This window comes from Sminthopsis crassicaudata, chromosome 1, assembly GCF_048593235.1.
Source record: "Sminthopsis crassicaudata isolate SCR6 chromosome 1, ASM4859323v1, whole genome shotgun sequence".
NCBI classification, from domain to species: domain Eukaryota; kingdom Metazoa; phylum Chordata; class Mammalia; order Dasyuromorphia; family Dasyuridae; genus Sminthopsis; species Sminthopsis crassicaudata.
The window spans coordinates 73,826,991-73,843,437 of NC_133617.1; the positions used below are offsets into that span (position 1 = coordinate 73,826,991).

The following is a 16,447-nucleotide window of genomic DNA, read 5'->3' on the forward strand; positions in this document are numbered from 1 at the left end:
CTCAAATAGAAAAGGAATGCTTGCAGGCCATATGTTTATGTACAAAGCTGCAAGTTAATGCTATTGATATATTTTTATTTAGTTAAACATTTTCCATTTCCTTTATGCTTCATGAAAATATAGTTTTCTTGTGAGTTTGGCACCTCTGTCATAGAATACAGGAAGAGGAGTATTGTGTAAGGAGGCAGGAACAGCAGGATGGTGCCAGGTTGTAAAAAGTTTTAAATCAAACACAGGAAGTTCTATTTTAGATTAGAGAATCAATAGAGAACCACGAGAATAGAGGAGTTACCTACATACATATGGTTTAGGGAAATGACTTTGATATTCTAGAAAGTAGTTTAGAACTACAACCATAAAATCACTAAACTCTGCATATTTGACCCAATAAGAAAGGAAAGGGATACTTAGACAAAAATTATTTATAAACATACATTTTGTTGTTGTAAATAACTTTGTACAAAATGGGGAATAGCTAAATTATTAAAAATAGCTATATGAATGTAATGTATTTTCTGCTTTAAAAATAATGAAAAAATTATTTCAAAGAAGGTTGGGTTGATTTTGTATGAGCTGCTAACATAGAGAAGTGAGCAAAATCCAACCAACAATTTATATAATAGCTACAATATTGTAAAGAAAAACTGATACTTAAGAACTTTGACCAACACAATGATCAAATATGGTTCAGAAAACTGATAATGAACTATGTCTCCCACTTCTTGGCACAGAGATGCCAAAATTAAATAGATAGAAATCCTAAATGACATATTTTCTCAATGTATAGACAGATGTGTATATTTACTTTGTGTGATTATATTTATCTATTACCAGGGATGGCTTTCATTTGTCTTCCTGTGACAAGGGAAGTCAGGAGAAAGATGGGGTAATAAAAAAAATTTTTTTAAAAAAAGGTCAATGAATCATTTTAAAAATTAAAAGAGCAAAATGAAGGAAATGTAGACAAGAAAGGTAACATCAGAACTACTATGTTAAGTGTGAATATTGAAGGAAAAAATGTCATGAGAAGAAAATAAATGTAACAGAAATTAATTTTATATATATGGCAGCTAAATGGCACAGTGGATAGTATACCAGCTCCGAAGTTAGGAATACCTAAGTTCAAATTCGACCTCAAACCCTTAATACCTACCTCTGTGACTCTGGGCAAATTACTTAACCCCAATTGCTTTAGCAAAAGACATAATTTTACATATAACCCCTCTGTTTATCTTTGTATACTGAAATGTATTTGTTGATGTATAATTTATAATAAGAGGCAAAAGATGTTAAGTACCTATGTGGAAGATGGACTAGAGAACATGATGTAGAATTATCAATTAGTCAGGTCATTGCAGTAGTCCAGGAAAGAGTTGATAAAAGCCTTAATTGTATGAGTAGTGAGAAGAGGATGGATGCAAGATGTTGTGAAGGTAGAAATAATATCTGGCAACTGATTCAAGGTGTGGAATGAGGTTGAGTTAAAAAATAAGGATCATTATGAAACTGCAACCCTGGGAGATTGAATAAGGGTGATGTCCTCAACAGAAGGTAGCTGGAAGAAAAATCAGTCTGCAGAGAAAGATAAATGAGTTTTATTTTAAACATGTTGAGTTTGAAATGTCTACATCCAGTTCAAAAGGCGATTGGTGATGAGGAGCTGGAGCTCAGGAACTAAAATGTGGTTGGAGCATTTATTAACAAAGAGATGTGGAGATGTGTATAAAATGCTTTACAAACTATAAAGGGCTAACTATCAGCTGTTATTAAATTACAACTTTATAAGATCTAGCCATTGTATTTCTGTCAAACACAGGATCCTTGGCCTATGGGGTATGACTAAACTTTTAAGCCAATTCTTCAGTGTTTTTCTTGGTATTGGGGACAGAGCACTATTTTCTTCATGCTCCAGAAACTACTTCCTAAAGGCCATGTGTATATGCCCAAACCATTCCTACCTTATCTTTCCTGTTCTGCTCAAGGACTGGTTTCTGTTTTGTCTATGATGACTGCTAGAAATCCCATGAGGTTATTAGATAGGCCTACACTGAGCATGAACTGTGAGTGCTCAGCATGTCTGTGTATTTCTCTATGAATATCTTTGGACACCAAACCCCAGGATACCCAGTTTCTGAGCTCCTGACTCTGGTTCACCTTTCAAAAAAAGGGGGGGGGGGGCTTATACTTATACTGGGATTTCAGTTTTACAAAGTATTTCCCTCATAACCTTAGGTAGTACATATGCAAATATTACCATTTTGGAGATGAAGTGAAGGTTCAGAGAAATACTACATAAATAGCATTAATGTAGCTAATCAATAAGCTACATTAATTAATTAAACTCAGGACTTAAATCTTCATTTCTTTGACTTCAAGGCTATTTCTCTTTCCAAAGCATGCTGGCTTTCGATACATCCAAATAAATCAGAGTGTCAGCTCTGGAACATTTAATTTAGCTAACTTAATCAGAACATTTGTTCCCAACCTATTGGTAAAAACACTGTCAAGGAATGACAAAGATCCCTGGATTATAATTGAGATTCTGTAACTGACTTCTGATCATCTTCCTAACCTTGAACCAATTACTTAATCTAGGATCATAAAGTAAAAGTTGGAAAAGTCTTTAGAGATTGCCTAGTTCATACTCATTTTACAGATGAGGAAACGGAGTCCCACAGAAATAATGCAACTATCCAAGATCACATATGTAGCAAGTAGTAGCACAAGGACTCAAATCCATGTTCTCTGATTCCAAATCCAATATTCTTTTCACCATAATAAACTGTTACATTTACATGCTTTCACTTCCTTATTGAAAAAAATGAAGGGATTAGCCTAAATAAATTATCTCAAAGGTTCTTCTAGATCTAAAATAATTTTCTCCCATTAAATGTTATGGGACAGTGGTGGGGGACAGAAAAAATTATTAAGCCTCTAATAAAAACTGAAAGATAAATGCCTATCAACTTATTCAGTGGTTAATTAGCTGAAAGTTTCCATATGGAAGTCCTTCCTGATGTAGCTGCTATATATTTGAAAAGAATATTCAATTCAATCAACATTTATTTAATACATAATTTTGTACTGGCACTGGGTTAAGAACTGGAGATATAAAGATGATTTATTCATCTCCATTGATAACCTGCCCTCAAGGGGCTTACAATCTAATGGATACACCCACACATACACACACACACACACACACACACACACACACACACACACACACGTTTTTGTATCTGTGTATGGCACGTATATAAATATGACAAAATGTGACCTAAATAAAGGAAAGATTAAAACAAACATCTAGTAATATCTATGGAGGTCACTTTCATATTGGATTCAGGAATAGCTTCAGAGAGGGGACAATCCTTAAAATGATTGTTTTTCACAATCATTATGCCCAATTCTGACTGGCCCCATTTTTATTGGGATGATTCAATGACATTTATAATATAGTACTAGAAGTTCCACACTCTGTGCTGGCTTCAGGTGCCATATATTGATTCTGTTTCACTCTCAAACTTTGGCTATCCTCTCACTTCCGCTTACATTCCTTTGAGTATTTCTCATGTTTCTTCTCTCCTAAAAGCTTTCCTTTTTACTCTTCTGACCCACTTCAATCCCATAATAATATATAAGATGTTTTTGACTCTTATTTTTTTAATCTTTTCTCATTTTCTTCTCCATTTAAGTTTGATTCCTCTTCACAGGAAAGAAATAATCCAACATTTATGAAGGCTGAAGAACAGATGAAGCCTTAGTTCTTATAGGGCCAAACAAATGGAAAAGGCTTTGAGAATAGTCCTCATAATAAACTGCATGTCTTTAGTTTGAGGACCAAATTAAATTGAAATGACTCATTTTCAACAAATTGCTAAAGGGTAAGGGACACAGGGCAGGAGTCTCAGAAATCATCTACTCAATTGTAGAGCAACAGTGATCTGTTCTGGTGAAGAAGGATACACGCTGAAAAAAATTACAGAACCTTTAAGCATTAAAATACTCTTAAAACAAACAAAAAACCTCTCAAAACAAAACCCTGTAAGGTGAATGAAATAAGTATTATTACAATTTATGGTGTCACAAACAGGCCAAGCAAATCAAAATAAGTTGCTTAAAATGCCATACATTGGTTACAGATTTGGGACCAGAATTTAGTATCCTGAAGCCAAGTCTTTAGGAATAATTAGTCACTATTTTCTCAAGACCATACTGCTGATAATGTTCTTTCCCCTCATCTCCCCTCAAATTGTAAGGCACTAAGTTCTATGGGAAGATTTCTGACAAATGTCTTTGAAGACACAAAGAGGGTAAATTCTAAGTAAAAACTTTACACACTCATCCCATTTATCAAACAAAAACTATTTATTGAGGGTCTTTGTGCTTCTATAAATGGACAAGATACCTTAGACAAACAGATTCTGTCTTCAAATGACTTACAATTTTGATGAAGTTGTGACCTCATGTGCGTTAACTCGTTAATTCAACAAACTACAAATCTGGCTAATACTTTCTATCACATTCCTTTCACAGGGTTACTTTTTGTATGAATTCTTTGATGTTGAAGAAGTCCTGACCGCTGGTTAAAGGCTTTCCCACATGCATTACAAACATAAGGTTTTTCTCCAGTATGAATTCTCTGATGCTCAATAAGGGATGAGCTCCGGCTGAAAGCTTTCCCACATTCATTACATTTATAGGGTTTCTCTCCAGTGTGTATTCTCTGGTGCTGAATTAATGTTGAGCTATGACTAAAAACTTTCCCACAATCATGACATTCATGTGGCTTCTCTCCAGTGTGAATTCTCTGATGATCTATAAGATTTGAGCTCCGGCTGAAGGTTTTACCACATTCTATACATTCATAAGGTTTTTCTTTGGTGTGAGTTTTATGATGTTCAATAAGGTTTGAACTCCGACTAAAAGCTTTTCCACATTCATTACACTCATAAGGTTTCTCTCCAGTGTGAATTCTCTGATGCTGAATCAGGGTAGAGCTATGACTGAAAGCTTTCCCACACTGACTACACTCATAAGGCTTCTCTCCTGTATGAATGCTGTGATGTTCCAGGAGAGTTGCACTCCGACTAAAAGTTTTCCCACATTCCATACATTCATAAGGTTTCCACACAGCATTAGATTTTTGATATTCAAGAACTGAGCTTTTTTTGAATGACTTTCCACATTCATTACTTTTTAAAAGTTTCTTTGATGCATGGATTTTCTGATGCTTAATTAAATCTGAATTCTGTTCAAAGCTTTGGCCATGTGTATCACCCTGATGAGACTTTTCTCCTATTTGAATTCTTGGATGTGGAAGAAGTTTGGAATCAGTACTGAAGCTTTTCTCAAATTCATGATATTCTTGGGCTTTGCTTCCTAAAGCAGAAATTCTGTGGATGACTGTTACTTGTCTAAAATTGTTTTCTTGGGAAAAGGTCTTACTTGGTTTCTCCAGTATTTCAGTATTTCTCAACTGTTTTTCTAGCCTGCCTTCAAATTCACTGCCTTCTCCAAACTCAGGTCCCTGAGGGACATCTCCTGTGAGTTTTTCAAATTTCACTTCCTTTAATTGCATGTCTTTAAAAATGTCCTGTTTTGGAGTCAACACCTTGTTTTCAGTTCTTGGCTCACAATCTGAAACAATTGACACAAAATGTAAATGTCAGTTTCTTGTACTTGGAGGAAGTGCCAGGGCAAGAACAGGACACTCCCAAAGAAGCAGACTGCTCCCATGAGCAGATGGTGCTGACAGATCTCAAAATCATCCTCACAGTCTGGGGGAAGAGGATGAAAGAGAACAGGGAAAACAGCTGAGGGAGGGGTAGCTGACACACAGGCCAGGGGAGTCCAGACAGGAATTCAGGAAAATGGGGTAGAGGGTACCAAGGGACTGAAAAAGATTATATAAAAAGAAATGTTGGACACAGATAACAAAGGGAATCCATAAAAAAAGATAAGAAGGGGAAGGAGGAGGAGAGAAAGGAAGACACCAACGGGAAGCCAAGGTTGGTGAGCACAGAGAATAGGCAACAATGCAGAAAATGGAGAGAGCTTATTAAGGAGGATGAAAAGGTTGAGAAGAGGAAGACGCATGGAACTGAATTGAAAGAGGAATATTAAAGATAAACAGACAAAAATAGGAGTCGGCTGAGGATGGAAAGATGAGCTTTCAGTGGGAATGGTTTTTACGAGATATTGAGAGAGAAAGGGAGATAAATGGTATAATGACATTGAGAAGGTGAATGTCTGCAAACATGACTCTCAGAACCAAGCGAGCCTGGGGATGAAAAGGAGAGTTTCTGTCTGAACAGTCAAAGATAAAACCTTATTAACAACAACAATGAGAAGAGATATTTAGTTAAGATATATTACCTGCCTTCCATGATACAATGATTATTTATTTACATAGTATTTTAAAAAGCATCTTTCTCATGGAATTTACAGTCTGGTAGAGGCCACCTCCTTTAAGACATACAACCACTGGGATATAGAACTCCCCCCGCACCTTCCTGCTTAAGCTCAGACCATCAGGTTAAGCTGAGGCACTTCTTACCTAGAAGCTTACACCCTCTCTATCCTCTGCCCTAGTTTTAAGATTTGAAGAGGGCAGAAATAGTGTACATCAATTAACCAGCAAGCATTTATTAAGTAAGTGCTTACCTAAGTACTCTGCTTAGTGGGGCCCTCCAAAGACAAAAGGGATACAGTGTCTGCTCTGGAGGAGCTTCTACCCTATCAGAGAGTGCTACAAGATGTGAGTGCTGGCTAGAGGGCATTGAACTTGTACCTCATTCAAATCCCGTCTCAGATACTTATTAGATATGGGTACCAGGTATGGGACTGAACCTCTCTGTGCTTCAGTTTCTACATATAAAAATGGGGAAAGTGCCAGGTTCACTGGTCTATATGATCCTAAATATAAACAAAATAAATACAATGTAATTTTGAGGATTGGGCACTAGCAGCTGGGGTCAGGATCAGGAAGGTTTCATATGAAAAGTGGCCCTTGAGCTGAATTTCAAAGGAAACAAAGGATTTGAAGAGAAGGTAATAAGGAAGGAAGGAATGCATTCTATGTGTGTGGGAGAGTTTGTGCACAGGCACAGACTAGGAGCTGGAGCGTTTTGTGTGATGAATAGTTATAAAGCCAGTCTGACAGGACCAAAGAATGTGGAAGGAGGAGCCTTATGTAACAAAGCTTGATGCTCAGGCTGGGGCCAGGTTAGGAAGGGCCTTCTAAGTCCAAGACAGGATTTCTATTTGATCCTAAAGATGTGGAGTTTAATTGAGGGAGGGAGAGAATAGACCTGTGCTTTAGCAGTTTTGTGGAAAACTGGTAGAACAGGAAGAAGCATGACAAGGAAAATCTATTAGAAGATTTTTGTAATATCTCAAGTGAAAGGTGGCAAGAACCTGGACTAAGGTAATGTATGTGTGATGTACGTTTGAAGAGTAATGAAGTTAGAAATGATAAAATTTGGCAACTAACACGATAAGTGAGATGAGTGATAATGAGGGGTCAAGGACATTAACACTATGGTTATGAATATGAGTGAATGGAATGATGTCATACCCTGGACAGAAATGGGAAAGTGTAACAGTGCTCTCCTGGCAGTTACAATTACTAGTCTGTCCTAGACCCACCAGAGTACCTTTGACCACTGTCCTTTGCAGTGTGAACTCTACCCGGCTCACCTCCTCTGAGGCCTTCAAAGGTCTCTGGCCACAATCTCTTGAATCTATAACTTAATAACCGGTAGCACGCTCAAGAACAGCCACATGTAATCTTAAAAGCCTTTATTATACCTACTCACATAATGCCCTGACTTGATGCCCTGACTTGTTGGTTCCCAAGTGAACACCTGGTCTGAAGACCCATGTGTTCACTACCAAAATCCTTATCTCTTTTGGCTACCCATCTTGGCTTGGCCACCCAGGCTAGGGAGCCAGGGTGAAGAGCGCCAGGTTAAAGAGAGCAACTGCTGCCTGCAGTGGGTTTATAAAGGGCCTGTGAGGTCACACACACAGCCAATCAGCGAGAGAGTCACCCATTATGAAGCTATCTCAATGTGGACAGGATCCCACCTACAAGGCAGTCCTAATACCCACAGAAATTACTTCTGGGACTCAATCTCCCGATGCGCTGTGTCCCCCCATTTAAAGGGCCCTTACAATTCCCTTCTCTTGTTTTGCGGGAACCACACATCTCATCAAGCTAAACTTTCAGCACGAGCTGTAGTTCACTTGATCCATGAGATGATAGTGTTATGCCCAAGGAGGTACAAAGCAGCAGATCAGTAAACAGAAGTATGACAATGAGAACCAGGCTCAACAGTGGCCCAAGTGTTCAACCCATTCATCAAAGTCATACTCGAGATAATATGCCAAAGAGGTTGGATGCCAATGAGGTAGGATGTCAACACTGAGGTGAGAAGTCAACAAGGTAAAACATCACAATTCTAGTTAACAAATATCAGTGAGGTAGGTTGTCACAATTCTAGTTACATTTATCACAATTCTAGACCAATTCTAGTTTCTTACAATTCTCTGTTGCACTTTTCACAATCCTAGAACAATTCTAGCTTATCACAATTCTCTATTGCATTTTTCACAATCCTAGAGCAATTCTAGCTTATCACAATTCTCTATTGCACTTTTCACAATTCTAGAGCAATTCTAGTTTCACAGATAAAGGTGCACATAAGCAAAATCATGTCCAGTAACATTGTCTCAATAACAATGGCAGGTGGGTGCATTGGTTTTTCACCCACTAATTTAAAAGCATAGTCCTTCAATAGAAAGCATAGGGCAAAGCCTCTTCCCAGGCCACTATATGGCAAGTAGCCACGGGAGGAGCAAGCAGGCCCATTGTTTTACATTTTTAATCCATTTTGTTTTTACACTTTTAAATTATTTTGATTTTACATTTTTAAATTCTTTGCATTTTACCTTAGCAATGCACTTTGGGCACACACAGAAAGTGCAGCTAAGTGACAGACTGACTTTTGTTCATCTTTTTGACAAGAACTTTCCTTCCACTGTGATGTGGAAAGGCCTGGATGGCATTTGGAAAGGCCCAAGTTGGACCAGGGTTTGGGGCCCCGGGTACATTCCTTCCTAGGAAATCCAGCAGCAGAGGAGTTCATCCCCACCAGAGACATTTGTGACCTGGGGATCCAAGAGAAGCACCAGACAACAGCCCAGAGGGACCAGCCAGATGTCCGCAGCCTTTCAGACGCTGATGACAGCAATGTCCCTCCTGACCGTGACACCAGAGAGACACAGTTCCAGTGTTGCAGCTGAAATGGACTGTCTTGGGTGATATGCAATATAAAGACTATAAATGGACAATGGGCCTGCTTGCTTCCCCCGTGGCTACTTGCCATATGGTGGCCTGGGAAGAGGCTTTGCCCTATGCTTTCTATTGAAGGACTATGCTTTTAAATTAGTGGGTGAAAAACCAACACACCCACCTGCCATTGTTATTGAGACAATGTTACTGGACATGACTTTGCTTATGTGCACCTGTGAATCTAGAATTGTTCTAGAATTGTGAAAAGTGCAATAGAGAATTGTGATAAGCTAGAATTGCTCTAGGATTGTGAAAAATGCAATAGAGAATTGTGATAAGCTAGAATTGTTCTAGGATTGTGAAAAGTGCAACAGAGAATTGTAAGAAACTAGAATTGGTCTAGAATTGTGATAAATGTAACTAGAATTGTGACAACCTACCTCACTGATATTTGTTAACTAGAATTGTGATGTTTTACCTTGTTGACTTCCCACCTCAGTGTTGACATCCTACCTCATTGGCATCCAACCTCTTTGGCATATTATCTTGAGTATGACTTTGATGAATGGGTTGAACACTTGGGCCACTGTTGAGCCTGGTTCTCATTGTCATACTTCTGTTTACTGATCTGCTGCTTTGTACCTCCTTGGGCATAACACTATCATCTCATGGATCAAGTGAACTACAGCTGGTGCTGAAAGTTTAGCTTGATGAGATGTGTGGTTCCCGCAAAACAAGAGAAGGGAATTGTAAGGGCCCTTTAAATGGGGGGACACAGCGCATCGGGAGATTGAGTCCCAGAAGTAATTTCTGTGGATATTAGGACTGCCTTGTAGGTGGGATCCTGTCCACATTGAGATAGCTTCATAATGGGTGACTCTCTCGCTGATTGGCTGTGTGTGTGACCTCACAGGCCCTTTATAAACCCACTGCAGGCAGCAGTTGCTCTCTTTAACCTGGCGCTCTTCACCCTGGCTCCCTAGCCTGGGTGGCCAAGCCAAGATGGGTAGCCAAAAGAGATAAGGATTTTGGTAGTGAACACATGGGTCTTCAGACCAGGTGTTCACTTGGGAACCAACAAGTCAGGGCATCAAGTCAGGGCATTATGTGAGTAGGTATAATAAAGGCTTTTAAGATTACATGTGGCTGTTCTTGAGCGTGCTACCGGTTATTAAGCTATAGATTCAAGAGATTGTGGCCAGAGACCTTTGAAGGCCTCAGAGGAGGCGAGCCAGGTAGAGTTCACACTGCAAAGGACAGTGGTCAAAGGTACTCTGTTGGGTCTAGGACAGACTAGTAATTGTAACTGTCAGGAGAGCACATTACAGGAAAGAAAATAATGCTTAAAATGGTGTGACATATAGCCTTTATGGGGGCATTTCAAAGGGTTCAGAAAAAGGATGCATAGTATCTTATTGACAGAAATTGACAGGAAGTTAAGCTAAGAGGAACAAGAAGCTCTCAAGAAGAAAATTTGAAAGTTGCAGAGAAAAAATTCTGATGAACACAAAAATGGGGAATTATTTAAAGAGAGTAATGTGCATTCAAAGGGAACTCACAGACCAATTTAGATGTTAAAACAGACATACATGGAAGATGGAAAGATAACGGAAAATGAAGACAACTGCTTGGCATAATCCTGTAAGAAAGTGCTGGGAATGCTAATGCTCAGAATGAGACTAGAATGCAAGAAAAGTTAAGGACAATAAAAATAATCCAAGTGTAATAATCCAAGTGTGAAGTAACGAGGGCCTGAACTAGAGGGGTGGCAATGTTGATGTAAATTGTGTCCCCTTTAATTTGTGGGGGAAGGGTCAAAAGGAATCTTTGGGGGAAAGTTGATTTGGGGTCTCAAATCCTCCCGACCTCTGGGGGAGCACACCCTTTTGTTCATAAAAGAAATTCCCAAGATAAATAATCTAAATTTTGAATTGAATTGAAAATTAGTCTCTCAGATTCATCTGGAGATTGCCGCCCCCCCCCCCCAGCTCGGGGCCAAAGATCAAAGGAGTTCCAATATATCTAGGCTGTATGCCTAGACATTTCGAAAAATTATCCTAACAGGATTTTGCCCCCTAAGAAAGCTGTCTTCTTAGTGTAACTCAATCCCCTTTTGCCACAAACTTGGGTTTGAGAATTCTTTCACAAGGAATCTGCCACATCGACCAGATGGGATATCGTACCCTCAATTCTCACACCTCATCAATGTCATAGGAGAGAAGGGGGCAGATATTAAGAGACAGTGCAAAGGTAAAGTTGCCAACAGCACGTTGGCTTCAGGGACTGAGAAATAGTGAAAACCTTAGTATGACTCCTGGTTTGTGAGCCTGAGGGACTAGGAAGATGGTTTTTCCCTCAACAATAATAAGGAAGGTAGAAGTAGGGAAGAGGATTGGGGAGAGGGGAGACAGTTCCATTTTGGACATATTGAGTTTAAGCTATCTACTGGACAGCCAATTTGAGGTATCTGAAAAATGGTTGAATATCTCAAATTGAAAGTTAGCAGAGAAGACAGAGCAGAAAAAGTAGATTGAAGAATCATCAGCATAAAGATGGTAATAAAATCCAAGGAAGTTAATGAGCTCACTAAGTAATATAAAATGAGAAGGCTCAGGACAGAACCCTACAGGATACCTAAGATTACTGAAGGAAAAATCTAGCAAAGACCACTGAGAAGCTGACAGGAGGAAAATCGGAAGAGTAAGAAATGGTGAATCCCAAAAAACAAGAGAAAAAGTGATCAATTAGGGCTTCAGAGAGGCGAAGGAGAATGAAGAATGAGAAAAGGCCATTGGATTTGAACTGAGATCTTTATAATTTTGGAGAGAATAGGTTTGGTGGGATAATGAGATCAGAAGCTACACTGTAAGAGACTGAAGAAAGTGAAAGGAGAGAAAGTGGAAGCATTCATTGTAGATGGCATTTTCAAGAAGTTTAAACCACAAAAGGCAGAAGAGATAAAGGATGATAGCAGGGATGTAAAGATCAATTTAGGATTTTTTCATATTTAGATTTTTAGGTAGTAGGGAAAAGGACAATAGAGATTGAAAATAAGTGATAGAGTGAAGATGAAGAGGAGACAATCTGCTAAAGGAAACAAGAAGAGATGGGATGGCTTGAGCAGGTAGGAGGGTTAGTCCACAGAGTGAGGATTGAGACGGGGTAAAAGGAGAAGAGCAGAAGTCATCTGGGCATAGATAAGAATGAGGGTAAAAAAAAAAGAAAAGAAACAGTGAGTGGGCTCAATTTTTTCTGTAAAATGAGGTAAGGGTATTATATTATTTGGATGGGAGATGTTTAAGGAAGGATAAAAAAGTTTGTTAGATAGTGAGTTGAAAAGGGAGTTATATTAGAAATTCCTAGAAGCAGTGAGAGCCCAGTTAAGGTTATGTAATATAAATTTGCAGCAGAACTAGTCAAAATGGCTTACTTCTGTTTAGCAATATTATTGAAAAGTTAAGGTGGCAAATGGTGATTTGCCCAGCCATATGACTAATAAGTATTTAGGGTAGGATTTGAATTCAGGCCTTTTTCACTACAAGTCCAGCACTTTACTACTTCACCACTTAGTTACCAATTATCTTTGGTTTGAAAAGGATAAAAATTGCTAATAGATAGCTGATGTTCAGGAGAAGTAGGGAGACATGAGAGAATGTCTAAATACCTTGCTTCACAATGCCTAGGTGGCAATCCATATACTGAAAAAAGTTATAACTGCTAAGATACTGTAGTGACCTTTGAAAGATTTCAGAGAATGAGAGAACCGCTACAAAACTGAAGTAGGGCAATCATCGGCCTTATTTTTAAATAAATGGAAGTGCAGCCTGCAAACTATAGTCCTGTGAGTTGGAATTTGATTTCTGGCAAAATTTTAGAAGCTATCATTGAGCATTTGTGTGAGTGCTTATGGCTTCTGCTCAAGCAATTCCTTATTGTAAAAATAATTAACAAACAATTAGAAAACAAGCACTGATCACAAAAGTGTAACATAATTTCACCAAAAAGCAGGTCATACTTTTTGACTAAGCACAGGTCCTCTTCTTAAGAGTATTACTAGATTGGCAGATCAAAGGAATACTATAAACATATTTTAGCCAAAAACTTAACAGATTTTTTTTTCATGCTCAGAGGGAGGAAATTACAAAGAGGCAGATTCAATTTGAAGAACAGAAAAACTTGTGACATGGCAAGGATACCTGAGCGGTAGGTGTCCAAAGTAAGGTTTGGATGATGTACATCTTTTATCTTTCAGTTCTTCCCTGATCTATCAAACTCATTTTGTCTTTGTAAAGGTGTCTTGTGTATCTTGATGAGTTAAATACCCAAACATTTGATCCATTGTCATTTCTATAAGATAATTTCTCTAGCAGCTTCTCTTGGTTCTTGGTATATGGAAATGAAGTCTGGCAAATGAGGATTTTATATCCAAAATCAAAACTTTTTGATTGAGTTGTCTATAGTTTTCAAGGCATGTTATCTATAAGCAAAGATACTATAACATCTTCACTGCTGATGGTTACACATTCAATTTCTTTTTCATGACTTATTATTGAATACTTGTTAGTATTTAATCTTTGCTAAATAGAAACAGGAAGAGTGACAATCCTGTTTAACATTGGTTTTTAATGGGGATGCCTCTAGTCTTTCTCCATGCCATATAATATGAGTTATGGATTTAGAGACATATTTTCATCATATTCTGGAAAGATTCTTCTATTCAGACATTTATAAATGTTTTCAAAGACAAATAAATTGTTTTATGTAAAATCTTTGTAATAATGTGGTCATATGGTCTTTTTTTCTTTTGTCAATAAAATTATAAATTTTTTTTCCCAGTTTCAAATTACTTCTTCATTCTACATGTAAAATCTTCAAATGCCAAAAGGAAAAAAAAAAAGGCAAAGAAAAACTTCTTAACATTTAGAGTTACCCAAAATACAATGACATGCTCAAAAGATAAAAAGGCTCTGAGCATTTGTGTGTGTGTCTGAAAACTCTGATCTGGACTTCTAACGTTTTCTGAAAACTTACATGCCCAATGCTTATAAAACCGGAGCCTAACCACAGAAAAATATCCTCACTACTAACTAAAATTAAAACCTTCTCCCTGGGCCCTTCATTCTTTTCCCTTTCCCCGAGTCTAAGACATTGCTCCAGAAGTCATCTTCTCCAACTAATCTATCTGTTCAGTCTTGTCCTTTCCTAGTTCCTACTCACCTACCTACAAATATGCATACATCTTTTCCATCCTAAGAAGAAATCTGAAAAACCTTTAACCCTTTTAGATCTTCCTTCACTGCTGAATTCTTTTCAAATTGATCTACAATCCAGTTTCAAATCCACTGGATGCTTTTCAGGCTTCATCTTCTTTGCCCCAGTCTAAAGCTTCTGACACTGCTTGAAATTCCCCTCCTTCTGGATCTTTTTACTTCCCTTGACTTCAGGGAAATCATTATTTCTTATTTTCTCTTCCCTATTTCTCTAAAAGCTTTCTGTCTGACCATAGCTCCTTCCTTTTTAATAACGTAATCTTACGGTGAATGTTGCTCAAAATTCTCTCCTTTGGTAATTCCATTGACTCTCAAAGTTTAACTCCCAAAATGTATCTTTAGCCTTGATCTCAGAATCCCCATTTCCAAATGTCTATAGTACATCTCCACATGCTTCCAAAATTGAATTTATATTACCCCTTTATTCTGCTCTCACTGTTTATATCATATTTCACCTCATCTTCCACATTCAAAATCTTTCTCTTCCTCATCTCTCATATCCTGTAGGCTATCAGGTCTCAATCAATTCTACCTCCACAACATATCTGTCATCATTTCTACTCTAGATCTACCAGCACTATCTGCCTAAAATATTTCAATAGTTTCCTAAAAGATCTTTTCACTCTCATGCCACCAGAATAATCTCTTATATATCTAGTAATTTTGCTACTTTGCTCAAAAAGCTTCCAAATAAAGTGCCTCCCAAATAAAGTTCAAAGGCTTCCACCTGCCGTTGAAGGCCATTCAATATCTGGTACCATCTTACCTTTTCAGCCTTATTTTATATTACTCCTTTCTATATACTTCATAGGTTCCAGCTAAATTGGATAACTGTCTCCAAAATAAATACTGAACTTCACCATTTTTCTCATACTCTTTCCTATATATACTCTATTTTTTCCTCTAAATATTAATGTTTATATATATAATTACATATGATATTTATATTTATATATTTCTTACCTATATCTTCTTACCTCCATAGAGATCTTAACTCAAATGCTTCCCCATTCAGAATGCTTTCCCTCATTACCCCCAACCATTGACAGCTCCTCCCTTCATTCCTTCTCATTGATGATTTCTTTCATCTGACAGTAACTAATTTTTTTTGTTTTGCACTTCTCTAATATACTTATAAAATACTGTGAAGTACAATTATTGGGTTACATTGTGAAGACAGGGATTATATATTATCTTTGTTATTCTCCTAATGGCTAGTATGGAACACAGTATGCTAAAATCCTTAATAATTGCCTCTTGAATGAATGCATGGATTCAGGGCAGTCTAGAGCCTTAAGGCATAAGTGATTATAATGATGAAGAATACCTTGTTGGGAATTCTGGAAGGGGAACAGAATCTTGTGATGACCATGTTGAGGCTGTATTCCAAGGGGCAAAGATTTGATATAAGGCAAAGATGGTAGAGATTCCGACACTACTCCAAGGATTGTCATCTTAATCTCCTGTTGCTATGTATAGTCCTGGAACCTGAGGATCATTAGGTACATGAAGAAGCAAGGGGGAAAGAAGTTAAGTTTGAAGCAGAAAACAGGGGATTTCTGTTTCTATTTGGCTTCAAGAAGGAAGCAGAGCTCATGGTTCCAGTTTCAGCTCCATCAGACTCCCTGGTTCTGCTCTCAAGAAAAAAAAAGACAGAAGATATGAAAAAGGAGCCAAGAGAAACCTTATCAATGGAAGATCCAGGTTTCCATGTATTCAGGAAGACATATGGCAGATTCTTTTAAATGATCCTCATTTGATTCTGATCTTAGAAAAAATCCTCCTAACAATAAGAGCTATGCAAAAACTGCAAGGGTTAATTATTTAGGAGGTTGTTCAGATTTCATTTCATTAGAGGCATTCCAGCAAAGATTGGATG

At 37.8% G+C, this 16,447-nt stretch overlaps 2 protein-coding genes across 3 annotated transcripts in view; both read right to left on the reverse strand.

Annotated features, from left to right (window-relative positions):
* Window positions 1-16,447, reverse strand: part of LOC141539123 (uncharacterized) — a 92,635-nt gene that overhangs the window by 60,026 nt on the left and 16,162 nt on the right. The window lies entirely within an intron of this gene.
* Window positions 4,350-16,447, reverse strand: part of LOC141539236 (uncharacterized) — a 61,316-nt gene continuing 49,218 nt past the window's right edge. Inside the window, exon 6 of the mRNA XM_074261681.1 lies at window positions 4,350-5,129. Within this exon, the coding sequence (XP_074117782.1) occupies window positions 4,520-5,129 (610 nt within the window). The 3' untranslated portion in view covers window positions 4,350-4,519. The remainder of the gene's footprint in view (window positions 5,130-16,447) is intronic.